This window comes from Manis javanica, chromosome 13 (assembly GCF_040802235.1).
Source record: "Manis javanica isolate MJ-LG chromosome 13, MJ_LKY, whole genome shotgun sequence".
NCBI classification, from domain to species: domain Eukaryota; kingdom Metazoa; phylum Chordata; class Mammalia; order Pholidota; family Manidae; genus Manis; species Manis javanica.
Genome location: NC_133168.1, coordinates 71,689,243 through 71,706,947, shown reverse-complemented (window position 1 = coordinate 71,706,947; position 17,705 = coordinate 71,689,243). Strand labels below are relative to the sequence as shown.

The following is a 17,705-nucleotide window of genomic DNA, read 5'->3' as shown; positions in this document are numbered from 1 at the left end:
ATGATAGATAGCTCTGTTAAAGGTACTTCTCATTTATTTTCAATGTGTCAGTCAAATATGTTCTATTATATCCTACTTTCATTTTTTCCAGAACTGCATTTTAAAAAAATTCAGTTAAGGACACTTTGAGTTCATATAGAAAAAAACCTTTTAATCTCTCAAATATGCTAGCACACATGAATCATTAGCTGACCTATGATGACCCGATGATGCCCAGGCCCTGGTGTACATTCTCTCACGATTCCCTCCTCTGGAGTATAAGACTGTGGATATGACAACACTCCTGCAATTATATTGCATTACAGGGCCAAAGGGATTTACAGGTGTAATTAAGGTCCCTAAGCAGTTGACTCTGAATTACTAAATGGAGATTATCCTGAATGGGCCTGACCTAATCAGGTGGGAGAGATGTGAAACAACTTCCTGCCAGCACAATGTTGTGGAAAGGGCCCTGTGATGGGGAATCACTCATGGTTGATGTCTAGCAAGAAAGTGGGGACCTCAGAACAAGAGCCACAAGGAAGTGAATCCTGTCAACAACCAGAGAGACTGGAAGAAGGCCTGAACCTCATGTGAGGCCACAGCCCCAACATACCTCAATCTTTCCACCTTGTAAGACCTGAGCAGACGACCCAGTAACGAGACTGCTGACCCATGGGAACCCTGAAGTATTTAATAAATTAAACTTGTGGTAATTTGTTACTCAGCAGTAGAACACTAACACATTAGCAATTTCCCTTTCCTTTCAAATCTAACCAGAGGGCACCTCTAAGAATTTTTAAATTTTCCTTGTTTTACAAGTCAGTCTTCCATCTTTATCAAGAATATTATAATTAAACTTAGATTGCAGGGAGATATTATGGTGAGCACTAAAGGCTCAGAATTAAGATGATTATTTACACTTGCATTTTTTTAAAAACAAAAAGTTGAGCAGCTTTTCTCCAAGGGTGCTTTGTGCAAGTTCTACAGGTGAATTTACATGACAATGACAAAAGCACTATCTACTGACAAGAAGAACATCAAAACCATAAAATAAGATAGGTAAATGAATGATTATTTGTTAGTAAACTAAGTAATGACCTATATCTTTTCTAGTAGCACATTACTGAGGACCTGGCTTGATGCAGAAGGAAATAAGTACTTGCTATTTCTTAAGGAAATTAAATGGTTGTAGAGAGGACAGCAAGGGAAAGCAGTGAAAATAGCCTCCATGTTCACACAGCAGAAACTGCCCACCCTCCACCTGATGCATAGGCTGCATGTGCTAATGAAGCCCTCAGCCCTTCATTACCTCCTGACACCTGCTCAAGGCTCTGGTGGAGGAGGCCACTCTCCAACAGCCCTTCTACTTCTCTGCTCAAGCCGCTGAGGCATTCCTTTCCCAACAGTTAGCTGTGCTTCCCCCTCAGCATGTTTATGGTACACATTCCACCCATTACAACTGGAATAAAATATGGAACCAAGTGATGTACAGATGTAAAAGGGGGTGTTGAAAACCCCGACTCTACTAGAGATGAGTGAATTGCTAAAAATTGCTATACAATTAGGTATGGCTGACACAGCTCTTAATATGGACGGAGGGGAAGGAACACATCTAAGACGGACGGAGGGGAAGGAACACATAATGCACATTTATACATTTTCTGTTAAGAGAAGATGTATAATATATGTGTCATATTTTTAACCATTTGTGTTTTAACCAACTTGAGCACTCACATTTGTACTAGGGACACGAGCGAGTAGGCTGATATTGTGGTTCTTTTCCCATGCACAGCTTAATGTGTACAATTATTTTCCATATACCTTGCTCATTAGGCAAGAACCACCTCCACAGGCATAGAAGAAAATGCCGCAGATTAGGAGCAAGGAGATAAAGAGTTTAGTGGCTCAGCTGTCTTCTCATAAGCTTCACTTCCTACCCTTATAACATAAGCAAAGAAGGACTATATAAGCTCTCAAGTCCCTGTAGCAGTAATTCTATGATCATATTTTAAATTATAAAGTAACCATCTATGTCTATAAAAAACACTAATTCATCACCATAAAAAAGAAAACCTTCAGTTGGACAGTAGGGATATTAAAAGATGCTAAGGAAATTAAGAAAATTAGTTCTATGCTTCTCCATTATTACAAATTTCAGTTGTAAAATAAGAATATTTCCAAGGAGAAGAACTTAATCTAAGGTAAAAGAATGGTGATATCACTGTTCCCAAGCACACAACTGTGGAAAGGAAGAATTTCATGCTATTGTTAATCAAATTTAAGAGGAGACATATTACATCAAGTAAACAACTGAAGTCACAAACATGATTTTTCTGACAATATTAAACAAAGCAAAACTTTCAAACTAAGGATCTTAAGGAAAAAAATCATTTTCATATTCAAGCAATGATGATTATAGCCAAGATTCAAGCATATTGTCTCAGGGCTGAATAATTGCCTAGTAGGAAGGAGAAATAATAACTTGCTAGTATTTTTTTTTAAGTTGTACAAAATTAAATAGGTTTGTATACTATTCTTTTTATATTCTTGACAAGAAAAAAATCAAGACACTGTGTCTCCGAAGTGCTGCTGTCACCCTTCCTTACGGAGTTAGCTCAGTGTGGCATCAAATGAAACGTAGTTTACATTGGTAAACTAAAGCTTGAAAAAACTATTCGTAGGTGCTGTTGATCATCGTAAGTTGCTGTGTCTGTCCTTTGTCCATTTACTTTTAAGTTCTTTGAGGATGTGTATTTCCCTTTTAACTTTTACTCTGCCTTACAAGATGTTCTATAGAAGCAGCTTTCATATTATATCTGTCTGACAGAGTTAGGAAGGAACAAGAATTTACTGTGGAATTCCAAGAAAGATAATGATTAAAAACATCCAGAAGGAAACTTCACTTTATTTCAGAAGGAATGTGCAAAAGAGGTGCCGATTGTATCAGAGGAAAGCGATCAGCTTCACCAAAACTTATTTGAGTAGCAGAGTATAGCATCTGTCTGCAGTTGACATCTATTCCAGTAGGCATGCTTTATTCTAGACAGATCCATTACCATTCAATAACCTGGTTGAAAGCTATTCCCTGATAAATTCTGCTACACCAGACGAGTCATACAGGCTTGGAGGCTAGTCTGTCTGCAGATAATTCAACAATATATGAGGGTCATTTTCTTCATTTTACAAAAAACACAACTTCTGCTATTCAACCTGTATTCCCATTGCTTCACCTACAAGACAAAACTGCACGTTTGGGGACAACACTTTCCTACATCGTTACCTGGTGCTGTGCGATGTATGTGAAAGCCAGCAATGTGTGCAAGGCCTCACCCTTCGGTCTGTCACAGTCCTTTTCTGCAAACTGCTGCCCTGTCTATATTTTCAAAGTAATTACCATGAAGTGCACAAAATGAAAATAAAGGAAAACACTAACATCAAATCATAAATAACCATGCAGACTACAACAGAGTATTTTTAAGTAACTTTTGATAAACAGAGATATAAGATTATGGGTGTGAGAAAAGGAAACCATATGAAAGGGAAAATTGCACTTTTCTTATTTTTTTCCCATAAAAATACCAATACCTAAGTGTGTGGTGTATGAGGGCTGTACCTGACAGTCTTAGATCCTATCACTCAAGAATTAGCTATACACTTTCCCACTAATTATATTATTACTTTCTTCTAGTATTATAAATAATCTTGGATTTTTTTTGGCCTTTCTCTGCCTGCATTTATTGAAAGATACACTGGCACAAGAAATCTAGATATCTCTAAGCTAACAGTCAAAAGATAGAAAGCATGAAATTCAGATTTATTGCATATTACATTTCAGTGTTACCTAAATACAGTATGAATTTAAGAGGTTATAAATTACAGATATTATCATCTCAAATAAGAACAATTCTTTTAACAATAGTTTTTGCTTAATATGAGAATCTATTGTATATTCTCCTTCTGGTTATTATTTACTGAACTCTAAACGGAATTTTTTGTTAATATTTAAATTGATAAAGCAAGCTGCCTGGATCTAGTTTCGTTGTGCTCATTTCTATCTGCTGCTTTAGTTTAAGGCACATTTTCCTTTATTTTTCTTTTCCACAAGCCATAAAAAAACTCATTTCTAATTCATCCATTCGTTCAGCTTAACCTCTCTTCTCAGCAATTAAAGCACTCTGCGCATCCCTCATCTATCACACAGCCAGCTAAATAATGCATTGCGTCCCCCGCTCATCTTTTATCATCCCAAATGACAGGTATTAGCATATCTCCCCAGTCAATTACAGTGCAGCAGAATAATCACAGCATAATTGGGCGAAAGCCACTCTAATCACCAACCCTGCAAACTCGCAGAATAAAAACTGAGTGGCAGTTCAGACAGGCCTTGCTCTTGTCCATGATTCTAGCCAACAAGCCTGGCAGATCTCCATTTCCTTCCTTTTCAAACTTATCCTTTAGGGAGGTCAACCTCTCCATACGTCCTATGTAAAAGAAAAGAATGTGCACACACATGGACACAAGCGTGAATCATCTACAACATGCACATGCTTTATTGATACCTGTGATTCTAGATGTTTGCAGATACTATTAAATAGCACACAATGAAAAATTTCTGTCTACCAGAAAACAAAGTCATTTCATGAATGTTACATGTCATTAAAAGTTCTATCTCATGACTCATATTAAGGTAAAACAAAATATTTAGTATTTTATAAAGGTTACTTATTTCTATCAAAAAACTGAAGCCCTTTAAATGTTTACATCTTCTGTAGGTCAAAAACCTAGATTTCCTAGCTTCTTTCCAAATTACTCAATAACAAGAAATGTTTTTTAATTGACGACCTATTGTTATTCTTACACTGCAATAGCACATAATTTTTAAAAAATTATTATATTAATATAGTTAACTCATTAAAACAATTGAAGAAAACAAGCTTACATTTTTATAAAAGAACTAAAAATTAAATGGGACAAAAATAGGCATATAATGCGAGAAACTTAGAAGTACAAACTTAAGATACAATAAATGTATTTTAAAATGTTTAGGAAATTTCTTTGAAATTACTTTTAGAATACTTTTTATATAAGATTATTGATTTTAACACAATATTTAAAGTGTAACATCCAATCTAGGCCTATATCCAATTCTCATTTTAAATAATATGTATTCACATTTGCTACTACATTTTTCACTTCCTCTCCACCTCAACAAGATACAAAAAAATCATTCTGGAATGAAATTTTCATTTGAAGAAGAGTAGAGGGAGGTTAAGAGGAATTTCTTATAAAAACATGGCTTTACAGGAAGCAGCCAATTAAGTGTTTGAAACTGCCATGTATAGCTAGAAGTAAATGAAATTTCTGTGGGATTTAATTTACTCTATTTCAATCACACCGAGTCCTAGTGTTCCCTTACTTCTTTTCCCTCCCTCACATTCTTCACTCCAAAGGGAAGACACCAGGGTGGAGCAGCTCGGTGGGCAAAGTGGGCAGCGAATCACAGCAGCACATTGTGGCATCCTGGTACACTGGGACCACAATCACTGCACACCACATGGGGGCTATGGCGACGCACAATGAGGGAATCATAACGTGGTAAAAGCTGCTTAGTGACTCCATAGTAGCCACGGCACCAACAGAATTCAGGAAAATATGAAAATAGGCAATTATGGCAACAAAGCAAACAAAACATATTTATTCCTTTTATTATTTAGAATTTGTGAGATTTCCAACCAGAATTCTGTCAGACAGTTCAGTCCTCCAATATACACAAAGACACTTCAGCAATTATAGTATATCAAAAACCCAACTGCCAAAAGACCAGAGTAAAAGCAGAATTTAGACACAACAAAAAGTCTTCCAGACTTTTTCTTGCTTCCCAAGATTGTTATTTTAAAATTGTAATATGAAATGTTTTATTTGCATTATTACTTCAAGAACTCTGCATGTATTTTTGTTGGCGTATCTTCGCAAACGTACCCACAGGATACATTACTTCAGTTGTAAAATGGTAATTTTAGTGCTTATTGGGGAATATCTGTTCCAAGTATTTATCAGGGATACATCTGGTATCCAAGTATTAATTCAACAGGTTTTTTTTTTCAAATTTGATTTTTAAAACATCATCTTCTAATATGTTCTTCAATTCATATAAATGTTCCACTTGGCTTTAAGCGTCTTCCAACATATTGGCTCTTTCAACACCAGTCACTTTGACATTCTCAACTGACTTGCAAAAATTGACATGGCTTGGGTAAAAGCCAGATTTAAGGCAGGAGGAGCGAGGGAGGGGGATTTTCACCATCTGAAGAAACAAAACTGGCTTTCAAATTTGGCACCACAGAGAACCTAAAACACACGCAATCAGAATCATTCCATTCCTCATCCCCCCTAAAATAATTTCTTTGCTTCTCCCAACAAATCTCAAGCAGCCTGATGATTATTAATATGGTCATCGTAACTCTATGCTAAGGAATTTTATAGGCAAGCCCAGAAACATGTCTCTAATTATTTGTGCACATCCCAAATGAACAGGTGTTTGAGGGTGGGGATAGGAGAATACATGCATTTTTATTATTACTAGAAAATTAACTCCTCAGAAAATCGTGCCAAAATTATGTCCCCAGAGAAAAATAAAGTCAATCAAACTCCAGAATATATAAGTAAATAAGCCTTCTTTCAAGCGTAACTTCCCCTCCCTTAAAAAGATCAACTTTTGAGATCCACAGATTTGGAGCCATGTTCAATTCCTAACATCTTTTTTAAAAAGACCAGTGTAAGTATGACAAAAGCAGGCATGAATTGTACTGTGTTATGCTCCCCCCCCTCCCCCGCTCATTTCCCTAAATTCACCATCATTATTAGGGCAAACATTTCTGCACAAACATACTCCCCAGATCAGAGACCCCTGTAACGTTATCAGGAAATACATCTAAAGACTCTGCCCTCTTTCATCACCAGACAGAGCATTTTGGTTTAGGAGAAATGGAGCTACACGATAGAACCCACTTGGTCATGATAAAATAGTTCTGATTTTTCATATAATGCCAAAGCATAGTATGGAAGCATCATGCATTCTTTACTGAGCTATGCGGCTTAGTGGGTACTCTTGTGCCAATTGGACTCCACACACATCTTGTGATCAAATAATCCTTCAAACAGTGTGCACAGACCCATCTAACTGGGTAAACAACTTTTAATGAACATTATTTTTCACTATTAGATGTAGATCTAAAATGATATATGAGAGCCCTAATACATTGACATGAACTATTTGAAATGCCAACATTAGACTATTTTCAACTATAAAAATGACAACTATATAAAAGTCAATTTTCTATACAGTTACAGTACCAGAAGGACTAGTAACAAGTATTGCTGCAATTTCATATGAAGGGTACGGATCCAGGAGGCAGAAACTTGCATTTCTGTTCCATTTTGCCGTTAAATACGGGCCTAAAATACTATCTTACCTCTCTCAACCTTATTCGTTGTGAAAAAAAAGTTGAGGTTAATATTTTGGGTTACATTTCCTCTTTGAGAAAATGATGAGCAAATAATTGGCCCATGAATCTAAGGCTCTAGAATTAGGGCAGCTCCAAAGGAAATTAATAAATAAGATTAAAGGTGCAGAAAATAAAATTCCTATACTTTGTCTTGCTTTTTAAAAACTTTGCCTGGCTTTATTTCATGGAAGCATTTGTTTGTGGACGGAAAATGCTTATATTTTTCCCAAGACAATGAGAATAGCTTAGACTAGTAAGCACTAGCCAAGAGAAATCAGAACAATAAGTGAGCAAAGAGCTGAAGGTTTGACCTAATGAATGCAGGAAGACCTGTAGCATGTGATGACTGAAAAGAACCTTGGTGCTATCGAGAAACCAATTTTCCAACCTTACACTAGGACTTAAAGTAAAATATAGGTCTGCTCATTTCCGGTCAAGTAGTCCTAACTACAAAGGAGCAGGAAGGATTACTGATTGATATTTAACCCAAAATCAGACATTAGGGAAGACCTGAACAACTCCCAAATGACTCCTTATGTATCTGAGAACTTTCATCAGAAGTCTGTTCCTCTTTACCTCCTAGTGGTGTATGCTTTGGCCTTCACAGTCTCCGATCTTTACCAGATTTTATATTCACGTATTTCTCTAAAGACAGAGTTGAAAAAGAAGCTAAGATAACCTCTAAAAAGATAATTAAACATGATAAGCAAAACTACATAAAGACATCAGAAGTGAATATATATATAGAACATTTCCCCCAAAACTTTACTATTTTAAATAAGAATAAATCAGATTTAAAACCAAACATGTAAGTGTTTGAACCACCAGCAGATGGCAGAGAGAGAGGCTGGAAAATTCTCTAACAAAAGAAGGCAACAACTCAACATGGAGTCCCAAATCACGACTTGAGAACTGCTATGGGTTTTTTTTTCTCCTTGAGTGTTTCTTCCATGGAGAAACAGGAAATTATTTTGCTCTACCAGTATACATTCTACAATTTAGATTCAATGAATGAAACAGTAGCGCATAAACTTGACCTCTACTTATCTAAGGATTTCTAGATTTTCATTAAATAAAAAACTTAAAAAGCAAAAGTAAATTGTTATTATGAAAAGTAATATGAGTTCGTAAGATTATCCATTTCAAAAGGGAAGTGTTTACTAGTTTCAAGACATTGTTACCTTACATATACTTTCACCAAGTTATATCCACACTCACTTAGTAATTAGCTGAGTAATCTCACTAGAAAACACACCCAGGTAAGAGATGGAAAGAGTAGAGAAGAACCAGAGTTAATGTAGCTTTATGAGGAAAAAAAACATATGTATTTTTAAACAGAAGATTAATATATGTTTTCATGTGATTACATTAATGAAAGGAAGGACATTTTAAGAGGTAGGATCTCTTATTATATCAAGATAAATATTCTAAATCTGAAATACTGTATCATAGTCCCCAGGCATAACCCCTGGTTAATCAATAAATAAATGACCCACTACATGAGTCACCACTAGAAGGTTGCCTAAATTCATGACCCTGTTTAAACCATTCTACTTTCAAAATCCAATATATATGCCAACTTTATTACATTTTTTTTTTAACTGAACAGAATATCCCCTCTGCTTTCTGTTCATTTTGTTCTCTACTTACCTGCTCTAATTCTCAGGATTTTTAAAAATCAATTAAAAAAAAAAATGACTATTCTAATTATGAAATGCATTATGTTAAAATGTCTTATCATATGAACATTGGAACCTTTATTTTCCAGACCAGCTCTGGCCAACAGAATTTTCTTGGAAGATGGAAATGTTCTAATATGCACTGTGCCAATACAGTAGCCACTACTGACATGCATCTATTGAAATGTAGCTGGTACAGCTGAAGAAATAAATTTTTAATTTAATTTTAATTAATTTAAATTTAAATTGTCACCATTCTAGATGACTAAAATATGCAGTTAAGAACGGATCTAGCTGGAGTCCTGGAAGGTGCGCACTGGTCAGAAAAGAAGAACAGCAACTTAACCTCCTCCTCCTTTTCTCCAAGAAACCAACTGTGTTGGTTATTTAGCCAAGGTAGCCCATTCAGACATGGGCTGCCAATGTTTTGTTCTATTTTCTACTTAGCAATTATGACAAGCAGTTATGACAAATAGTTACAGATTGCATCATAACGTTTTACTTTATGTGAAGGTGTAAAGGAGGGAAATACAGATGATTTTCATAATGGTTGGATGTCCAAATATAGGAACAAGCCCAAAGGTGACTCAAGTCGCTGCCAAACATGATCTCTAGCTATACAATTTTCCATAATTATAAGTACCTTATTTTTTAAAACAACAAAATAAATTTCACTTTTATCTTATTTGAAATTATGTTTACAGATGACTAATCCCCCTTTATTACTTATCAGTTTTATAAATCAAACTGGAATACTATTCCATTTTGTAGACCACAACAAATAGATTCAATTAAAGCAATTATATCACAGAGTAGCACACAATTATATCTGAAAGGAGAATATAAATATGCATCTCTTCTAGAAGTTCTTCCTGGCATAAGGTCATTCCAAAAGTTGTGTCAAAAATGTAAGGTCCACAGAATTTTATTGTTGTTAACAACCATTTGATCAATAAATATGAGATGCCCTCTCAAAAAAAATGTAAGGTCCATGCAAGCAAGTGTTTATTGTTCTTAACACTGTATCCCTAGCAAATAACATATTTATTCCATAGGTATTTGAAAAAAGTACAGAGGAGTGAAACAGAATGAAATCAATGAATGTAACCACAGAACCTGAATTAACAAAAAGATTTAAGTTAACCTCAATAAACTGTTTTCAGTGTCAACCAGAACCACTCAACAGCTTCAACAAGCATAACAATGAATATCAGTCTCCCTTCAGTTGGGTTCTATAGAGCTTCAGCACAAATGCCAAACTAATACATTAACCCAGGTAAATAGGCGAGTCTGTGAGAAAAATCCCAGAACAGAAAAAAAGGCGTAGTAATATGTTAATATCACAAGGGCTTTTCTGCTCTTAACAGTCAATTGTTAACCGTCAATAAAACTCTAAACACTCAGCCATACTTATTTACCGTGAACCAAATGCAAGTCTAAATGGGCATGAGATAAACAAAATGGAGTCTTTAAGCATACAAACTTGGTGGAAAAAAGCCACATAATGGAGCTGGCCGGGCCACACCATGCCGGCTCCCATATACAAAAGGAAAAAACCCAAACTGGCAGAAGAGAAATTTCAAGTAAGCTGCAAAGGCAGGATGACTGCTCAGAGGTCCGCGATCCTGGGCCGCCGCCGCAGGAGAGGAAGGGTGTGAACCGGGACTGAGTCCGGAGAACAGGGTGGATCTGAGATGCACAGGAGGACGGCGAGGGCCCTGGAAGGCCAGGCCAGCTGAGGCCAGGCTCAGAGGGAGGCGAAGGGCTCAGCATTTACGGGGCTACTGGTTGGCGGTTAGAAGACAAGTCGGAATTGATGTTATTTTTCTCTAAGATATTTAATCAACCAAGATATGGATAAAAAGTAATAGGTAACAGTAAACGAATTTAGTATTTAGTTTAAAATCTTATTTTTAGATATTTTAAGCTTAGACTTTCCTCTAAAATGACAGTAAATTTTAGGTGCCTAAAACAAGTACTAAAAATTATTGCCAAAAGAGAATTCAAAAGGGAAGGAATCTAAATATTAAGCGGGAATATTAAATAATTTTATTTAACATTAAGAGGAAAATAATGAGGTTACTGAAGTCTTTAATCCTAGTTCCACCTATGCCAGTAAGAAGCTATGTCCTTGGTGTTCAGCCCTCATTGCTTACATGGAGGAAGGCTGGACCAGAGGATCTTGACAATCTTTTGCAGGGACAAAATTTTAGGACTCTAGGGAAATGGTCTCAGGAAAAGACAGAAAGAGGGAAAATGGAGGAAGGAATAGACAAAGAGTGGGCTCTGCAGTACGGTTTTGGAGAAAAGGCCTTAGTAAGTCTGACATGCCTCTCCTCAGGTTTGCTTTAAAGGCAGGGGCAGAGGCTGCAGGCTGGCCCTTCTCCCCACCAGGGGCTGGCGACCTCTAGGAAAGCAGGGCTTGACGGGTTCCCCGGGAACAGGGGGACTGTCAACTGGGGGCTCCTATGATGACCTGTATTTTATCTTTTTTTCTTCTTCTCATTCTTTTTTTGAAGAACACATATGCTTACCCTCGATTTTCCTCATCATTCATTTTTAAAACGACCTCCCCACCTAATTTTTTTGTAATAGTTTCTATCAAAAATTAAAATGAGCACAAAATTTAGGTTGTTTTTCTTCCAAAGAACATGCCAGTCAAAATAATGCATCAAAATATTTCTGGATTTGTGGAATTCTGATGCCCATTTAGAACTGAAAAACAAATGAACTGGTAATATATTTCTGTCCACCTACCTTGCAGAAGAAAAAGGTTTTAAAAATTATCCTGGTACCCAAATTATGTAACTGCCAAACAAGTAAGCATTGAGGATTTACCCCAGAAATCTGCTGTACTGAACAGAGGTATTATTTTCAAATTTTTGTCTTGACTTTATGAATATTCATTCATTTAGCAAGATATTTAAGAATAAGCCCTGGAGTTGAAGGGAGAGTTATCACTGGCATATACGAGATGAGCATTGAGAATAGAGGGTGCAATGCAACACGGAATGACTAGGAGGAGGAAGAGGGGTCTGGGAAAGCAAAGCCCGCCTCAGAGGAGGAGCTTCGGCAGAGTGTCGGTGGGGAACCCCAAGGAGGGAGCAAAGGAAGGGAAAAGAGGCCAAATAAGGTAGATGCTGCGAAGAGGCAGTAAAATGCAAGGACTGAGCTGTTCTGCTGGCGTGAGGACAGAGGTGAGGGCAGCTGGGATGAGACAGGAAGCTAGGAGGCCGCTCAGACCTATCAGCTCTCAGGACATCCAAGTAAGTGAACAGGCTTCGGGGCTGACCTTCCCGGTTCCGATTCCACTTCTGTTAGTAACAGGCAAATTCCTATTTCCTCACCCAATACTTGGAATAACAACAGCGGCTAACACACAGGGAGTGGATTAAATAAAAATCTTATTTTTTTATAATTCTCAATTTAGCTATCTACAACAAACAAGAAGGCAAAAGATATTCATGGTCGTGAAACTTTAAATTATTTACTTAATTTTATTTAATTATTTTATTACATATTTAAATTTTAAATTATTTAGATTTTGATAAGCTCTCTTAAGGAATATATGGAAGTTATAATTACATCATCTTTCATTTTAATGTCCCAGGTATATTTTACTCACTCTTCTTTTTCACTTCCCTACCATAAATTTCTTTGTAGAACTCATAAGCAACAAAGTCAAAACTTTATTTTTCTACATTTAACAGTAGAGTTTTATATATATTTGCTTAGTTGATTTATCATCTCATTATTACTGGCAGCTTTACCTAATACATTAATGACATGGAAGGCACATCTATCTTGTAAAAAGAACCAACCCATGTTGGCTACTCCTGGATGTCCTGATTTATTATTCTGTACAGAAATTACATACTTTAGTTCTGTCTTGATAAGAGCTGAAATCAAGATCAGTGGTCTACAGTCTGTAGAACTTTCCTAATACAGTTGGCTCAGTTTTTATTTTGAAGCACCTCTTCTATTCAGTACAATTCTTGTTTTTGTAAGTATACAATTTTAAATTAATTAAGCATCTTTCTAGACCTGTATAGAAAGAAGCTCAAGAAAATCAAAACTACCTAAATTCAGAGGAAAAAATTAGAACTGCTGGAGAATAGCTTAAGTACTTAATATACTGTGAAATGGTTATTAGCATTTCAATTTGAGTTACCTTTGACTAAGATAAAGCTTAATAAAACAATGGAGTGAAACAAAGACATGTAAAGTAGAAGAAAGAGCACAGCTATTTCCCATTAGATTGGCTTAAAAAATTAATCTCAAAACAGTCATAATAATCATAATAGTTTTGAATGACTCCAAAGTTTTCTTGTTTTCCTGGGGTACAGTTTCACTATACTCATATACAAAAATAGGTTGTTTTTATCTCTGGGTCACAATGTGTTTAAGTCATTTTCCAGTGAGACTGATAAATTCATGCTTCAATCTTAAATACTAAATTTATAGATTTTAGTCTGATTTAGGTGAAGCAGCATACAGGGGGTGAATAAATGGATACTGGCAAAATTTAAAAAAATGATAAGAAAGATCAAAGGTGCATTTAAGATAACCACTACAAGGATCAGAGACAAATGTGGTACAGACACACCGCAGCATTATACCCATCCACCAAGATGATTCTAGTCATGTATTACCAATGGGTCAAACATTTTATTTTTTCCTGGTACATAAAAAAGGAAAAAGGCCAATTGTGGATAAATGTTCAAAAATATGACCAATACTTATTATTCAGACCTTTTAAGAAACACGACAAAAATGTATTTGCTGACTTGCAGGTAATGAAGGAGCACGTATTTTCAAATTTCTCACTTTTAGTTATATGTGTAAATACTAACATAGATTTGCAAAAATTAAAGGCTTCAATTCTTTGAAAATCACTGAATTATTTGGAAAAAATTCACTGTTGTTTCTACAAATTGAATTTAAGGCTACAAAAGCAATCTGCCAATTTAGGCATAAAATAAATGCAAAGTCTTTACATAATGCGGCAGGCCATGAGCGCTGCTGGTACACTCATCTTCCTTAATACTGGTGCATACCCAGCAAGGATGAAAGATTATAGAGATGAGTTCACAAGAACTGACCCTATAGGCTTGTTAAACATGCAATGAATGTTCCACAGGCATGCTGGGCATTAAAAAAGAACAAAAAAGAAAACTTCAGACAATGACTATATTGAATACTGTACGGAATTAGCTCTATCTAAATCAAAAATTTTCTTTCAGTAATTTTTGGCAGATAAAAAAACATAAAAACATGATTAAGGGTGTGAACTTGAGTTACTTCACCAAATACTTAAATATTTATAAAGGATTAGTTTATCTTTTTACTTTCAATTTATATTCATTTATGATGCAAAACCTTGCTAAACTGATAACCTCAGAACGGTTTTGTTTTTGTTAGTATTACAATGTCATCCACCTGTAATTGTAGCACAACTATTAGGACGCCCTTAAAATGCCAAGCATCTAGAATGGAAAGTAGAAAAAAATCTTGAAAAAATATAAATAACTTATTTTTAGTTTTAGCCAAAGATGTAGCACACGAGTCAGGTACAAGTGATCACCCATACTCTGGGCTCTGAAGTTTCCATGAATTATTCTTCAAAATTCGGACTTCCCAAGTAACAAATTGCCCCTACGCTGTGCTTCTGAGCCTCTATATGAAAATGAAGGTGGACTCCACAGCGCCTCTTACCAATTTACTAACAAGGTTTAAGAATTACTAGCAAATATGTACAAACAGCAAATAAATCTGATAATAACTACCGATATGAAAGATTTAATTCTAAGAAGTCACCAACTCTCACCCCTGAGCCCCCCACCTCAGTGTGACACGGCCTCTCCCCAGGTCCCAAGCTCAGCTCCTCTGCCCTCCTCAGCCCCAGGACCTGCAGACTTCCTTTTCAAGGACTGCTTTCCCCTTCCCCTATGCCCAGGGCCACGTCATCTTTCACCTGAGCTGTTCCTCTGCCCAGCTGCCCTTCACTGGTCACTGGTAAATCCATCCTCCACACAGTGGCCAAAATCATCTAAAATGCAACTCTAAGCACTCCTTGGCTTAAACCTTTTAATAGCTTCACATTTCTATGGGATAAAATTCAGATATTTAACGTCTTCAACCTCAGATCTTGCCACACAGACAGAATTAACTACTTTCAGTTCCCTCTCATTTTATTCATGGTTGTCCTGCGACCTGAAAGTAGCTCTCATTTCTCCCTTCCACTGCCGTTGCCTGAATTTATAATCCAAACCCTCAAGCTCCACCTAGGGATCAACCTCCTAGAATGCCTTTCCACCCAACTCTCAATTCCACCACACTCCCACAATCCTTTGCCTATTTCTAGCAGAAAGACAGCCACACTGCAGGATAATTTGGCTGTTTACAGGCATATGCCTACCAACTGAGCTGAGAAACTTAAGGGCAGGAGCTGGAATTTAATTTAGTTGTGACTGGAACACAGGGGTTCAATAAATATCTGAAGCAGAGATAATGAATAAATGGATGAATGAAGTCAGAGTTATGAACCAAAAATTGCACTCTGATACATTCAGCAGCTGTACTTTGGTACCCCCAAACCGGGGGGGAAACCAGTAAATCCTGTTACGTGGCTAGTTCAGAATTAAAAGTCACTAATAAATGAAACTCTTGGATTCTTGCACTATTTCTCATATTCTGCACAGCAAAAGGAAGGGAAAGAAAACATTATTATGGTCTAATCTTAATCCCAGCGAAGAGAAATCTTAAACTTTTGTGGAAGATTTTAGAACCTCCACATTCTATTTAAAAAACCCAGTCCTCTCTGTTGAGCCTCCCCAACCACCGAGAAGGGCGGGCTCATGAAACTACACAATGAGCTACATCAGACTACACACCTTGAGTCCAAAGGCGGTATCCTCGGAGGTCAAGACTTCAACCTGAAATCATAAGGAAAAAAATAATTTAGGCACTATCAAAAATGTTGGTCGAGTCTAGCAACAGACACCAGAGCACAGGCATGGCCTGGAAGTGAGACTTCTGAGAAAAAGGGTATTCAATTTATGTCAGGTGGAGAGAGAGAGAGAGAGAGAGAGAGAGAGAGAGAGAGAGAGAGAGAGAGAGAGAGAGAGAGAGAAATCTGTGAGTCTCTTCAAGAGTTGGGTATAAATCCAGGTCACTGCCCCAAGTTCCAGTTTTATAAAAGGGCTAGCTCCTATCAAATTAATATATTTGCCATCGTGTTGAGGTGGTGGTCTAAGTTCCTCAAAATGATGTAGGAAGTTAGGAGAATCATCTTTCTCACTTAAATCACAAGATGTTGCATACACTTTTTGATCTTTTACTGACAGCGAGGGAAAGTCATGCTTCGTAAAGCGATTTCATCATGTTTGTGAAGTGCTAGTAATTTCTTGTCCTGCTTGCAGCAGAGTGGGAAATCCTGAGGCTCTGGAATGTTGCAGAGCAAGAGTTCCTGAAGGCGGTGTGCGGGAGAAGGCAGGCAGAGGCTAAGCAACGAGTTGTGAAATGATGGCAAAACTTCAAATTTGCCTGTCAGTCCTCTGCATTAAAAGACAGAGCTCATTAACGTGAATTTAAAAGGCTGCGGGGAACAAGACATGTATTGATAATTACTGTTTTTTAAACATAATTATTCACTCGGGTGTATAAAGCTTTTAACTTTGACGACTACTAAGTACCAATATATAAGGATGAGGAAAGAAAGCAACAGAACAAATATGAATATTTTTCAAGGGAAAGACAGTGGGGCAGTTAGAGGGCTTCACATTTAGCTTTAAACCTTTTAAAATTAGGCATTGGTGGTAGGTGTATAAGTAGAAGGCTCTCAGTTCTATCCAATGTATCTTGCTATAAAACAAAACTGGATTCTTCCCTTGAGGGAAGGAAACATGGGAAGGAAGATCATTTCAGTAAGATTTTTATGCAGCATGAAAGTAAAGGGGTCAAAAAAGAAATGAATTGTGTTCTCAAACTGTATTCTTTACAGAAAGTGACGCTCACCTACCACCCGGTACCTGACAAAGGCCGGTGCACAAGGCAAGAGAAATGCATGCTTGGGTACTGAGAAGACTGAGCAGCCTCGTTTTGATGAAAACCACATGTTGCTGATACCAAATGTGATTTTAGGCTAAAGACTGAAATGTTGGCTCAATTATAGCACAAAATCATTGTGAGATTCACAGACAGCATTTCTGTTTATACTTTGATTTCCAAAGCTAATTGTTAGGTTTAGAAACAGGATCTTATTATAGACTTTTAAGAGAAAAAAAAATTACTTGCCATTTACATATGTTTGGATTTCCTAAGCCCTGCCTTTTGCAAATTACAACATTAGGTTACTAACTTCAAATATTTTTATATTAAAATCTCTAATCAATGCTGAGGACTTTATTAAAGAGAAAGCACAAAGCAACAAATTTGCTGAGTCTTTACTACTGTGAATACTATATGACATTTGCTCTTGAATTATATACACAGATCATATTTGCACACTTCAGTGTTAGCTACATTCACCCTTGATGTG

At 36.6% G+C, this 17,705-nt stretch overlaps 1 protein-coding gene across 8 annotated transcripts in view; it reads right to left on the bottom strand.

Moving 5' to 3' along the window:
* ARID1B (AT-rich interaction domain 1B) overlaps nucleotides 1–17,705 on the bottom strand; it is a 411,155-nt gene that overhangs the window by 144,316 nt on the left and 249,134 nt on the right. For 5 of the 8 annotated variants that reach the window (XM_073219809.1, XM_073219814.1, XM_073219810.1 and 2 more), the window contains exon 5: nucleotides 16,060–16,101. The exons of the other annotated variants lie outside the window; for them this stretch is intronic. In XM_073219809.1, the coding sequence (XP_073075910.1) occupies nucleotides 16,060–16,101 (42 nt within the window). The remainder of the gene's footprint in view (nucleotides 1–16,059; nucleotides 16,102–17,705) is intronic. 8 annotated transcript variants of the gene reach the window in all.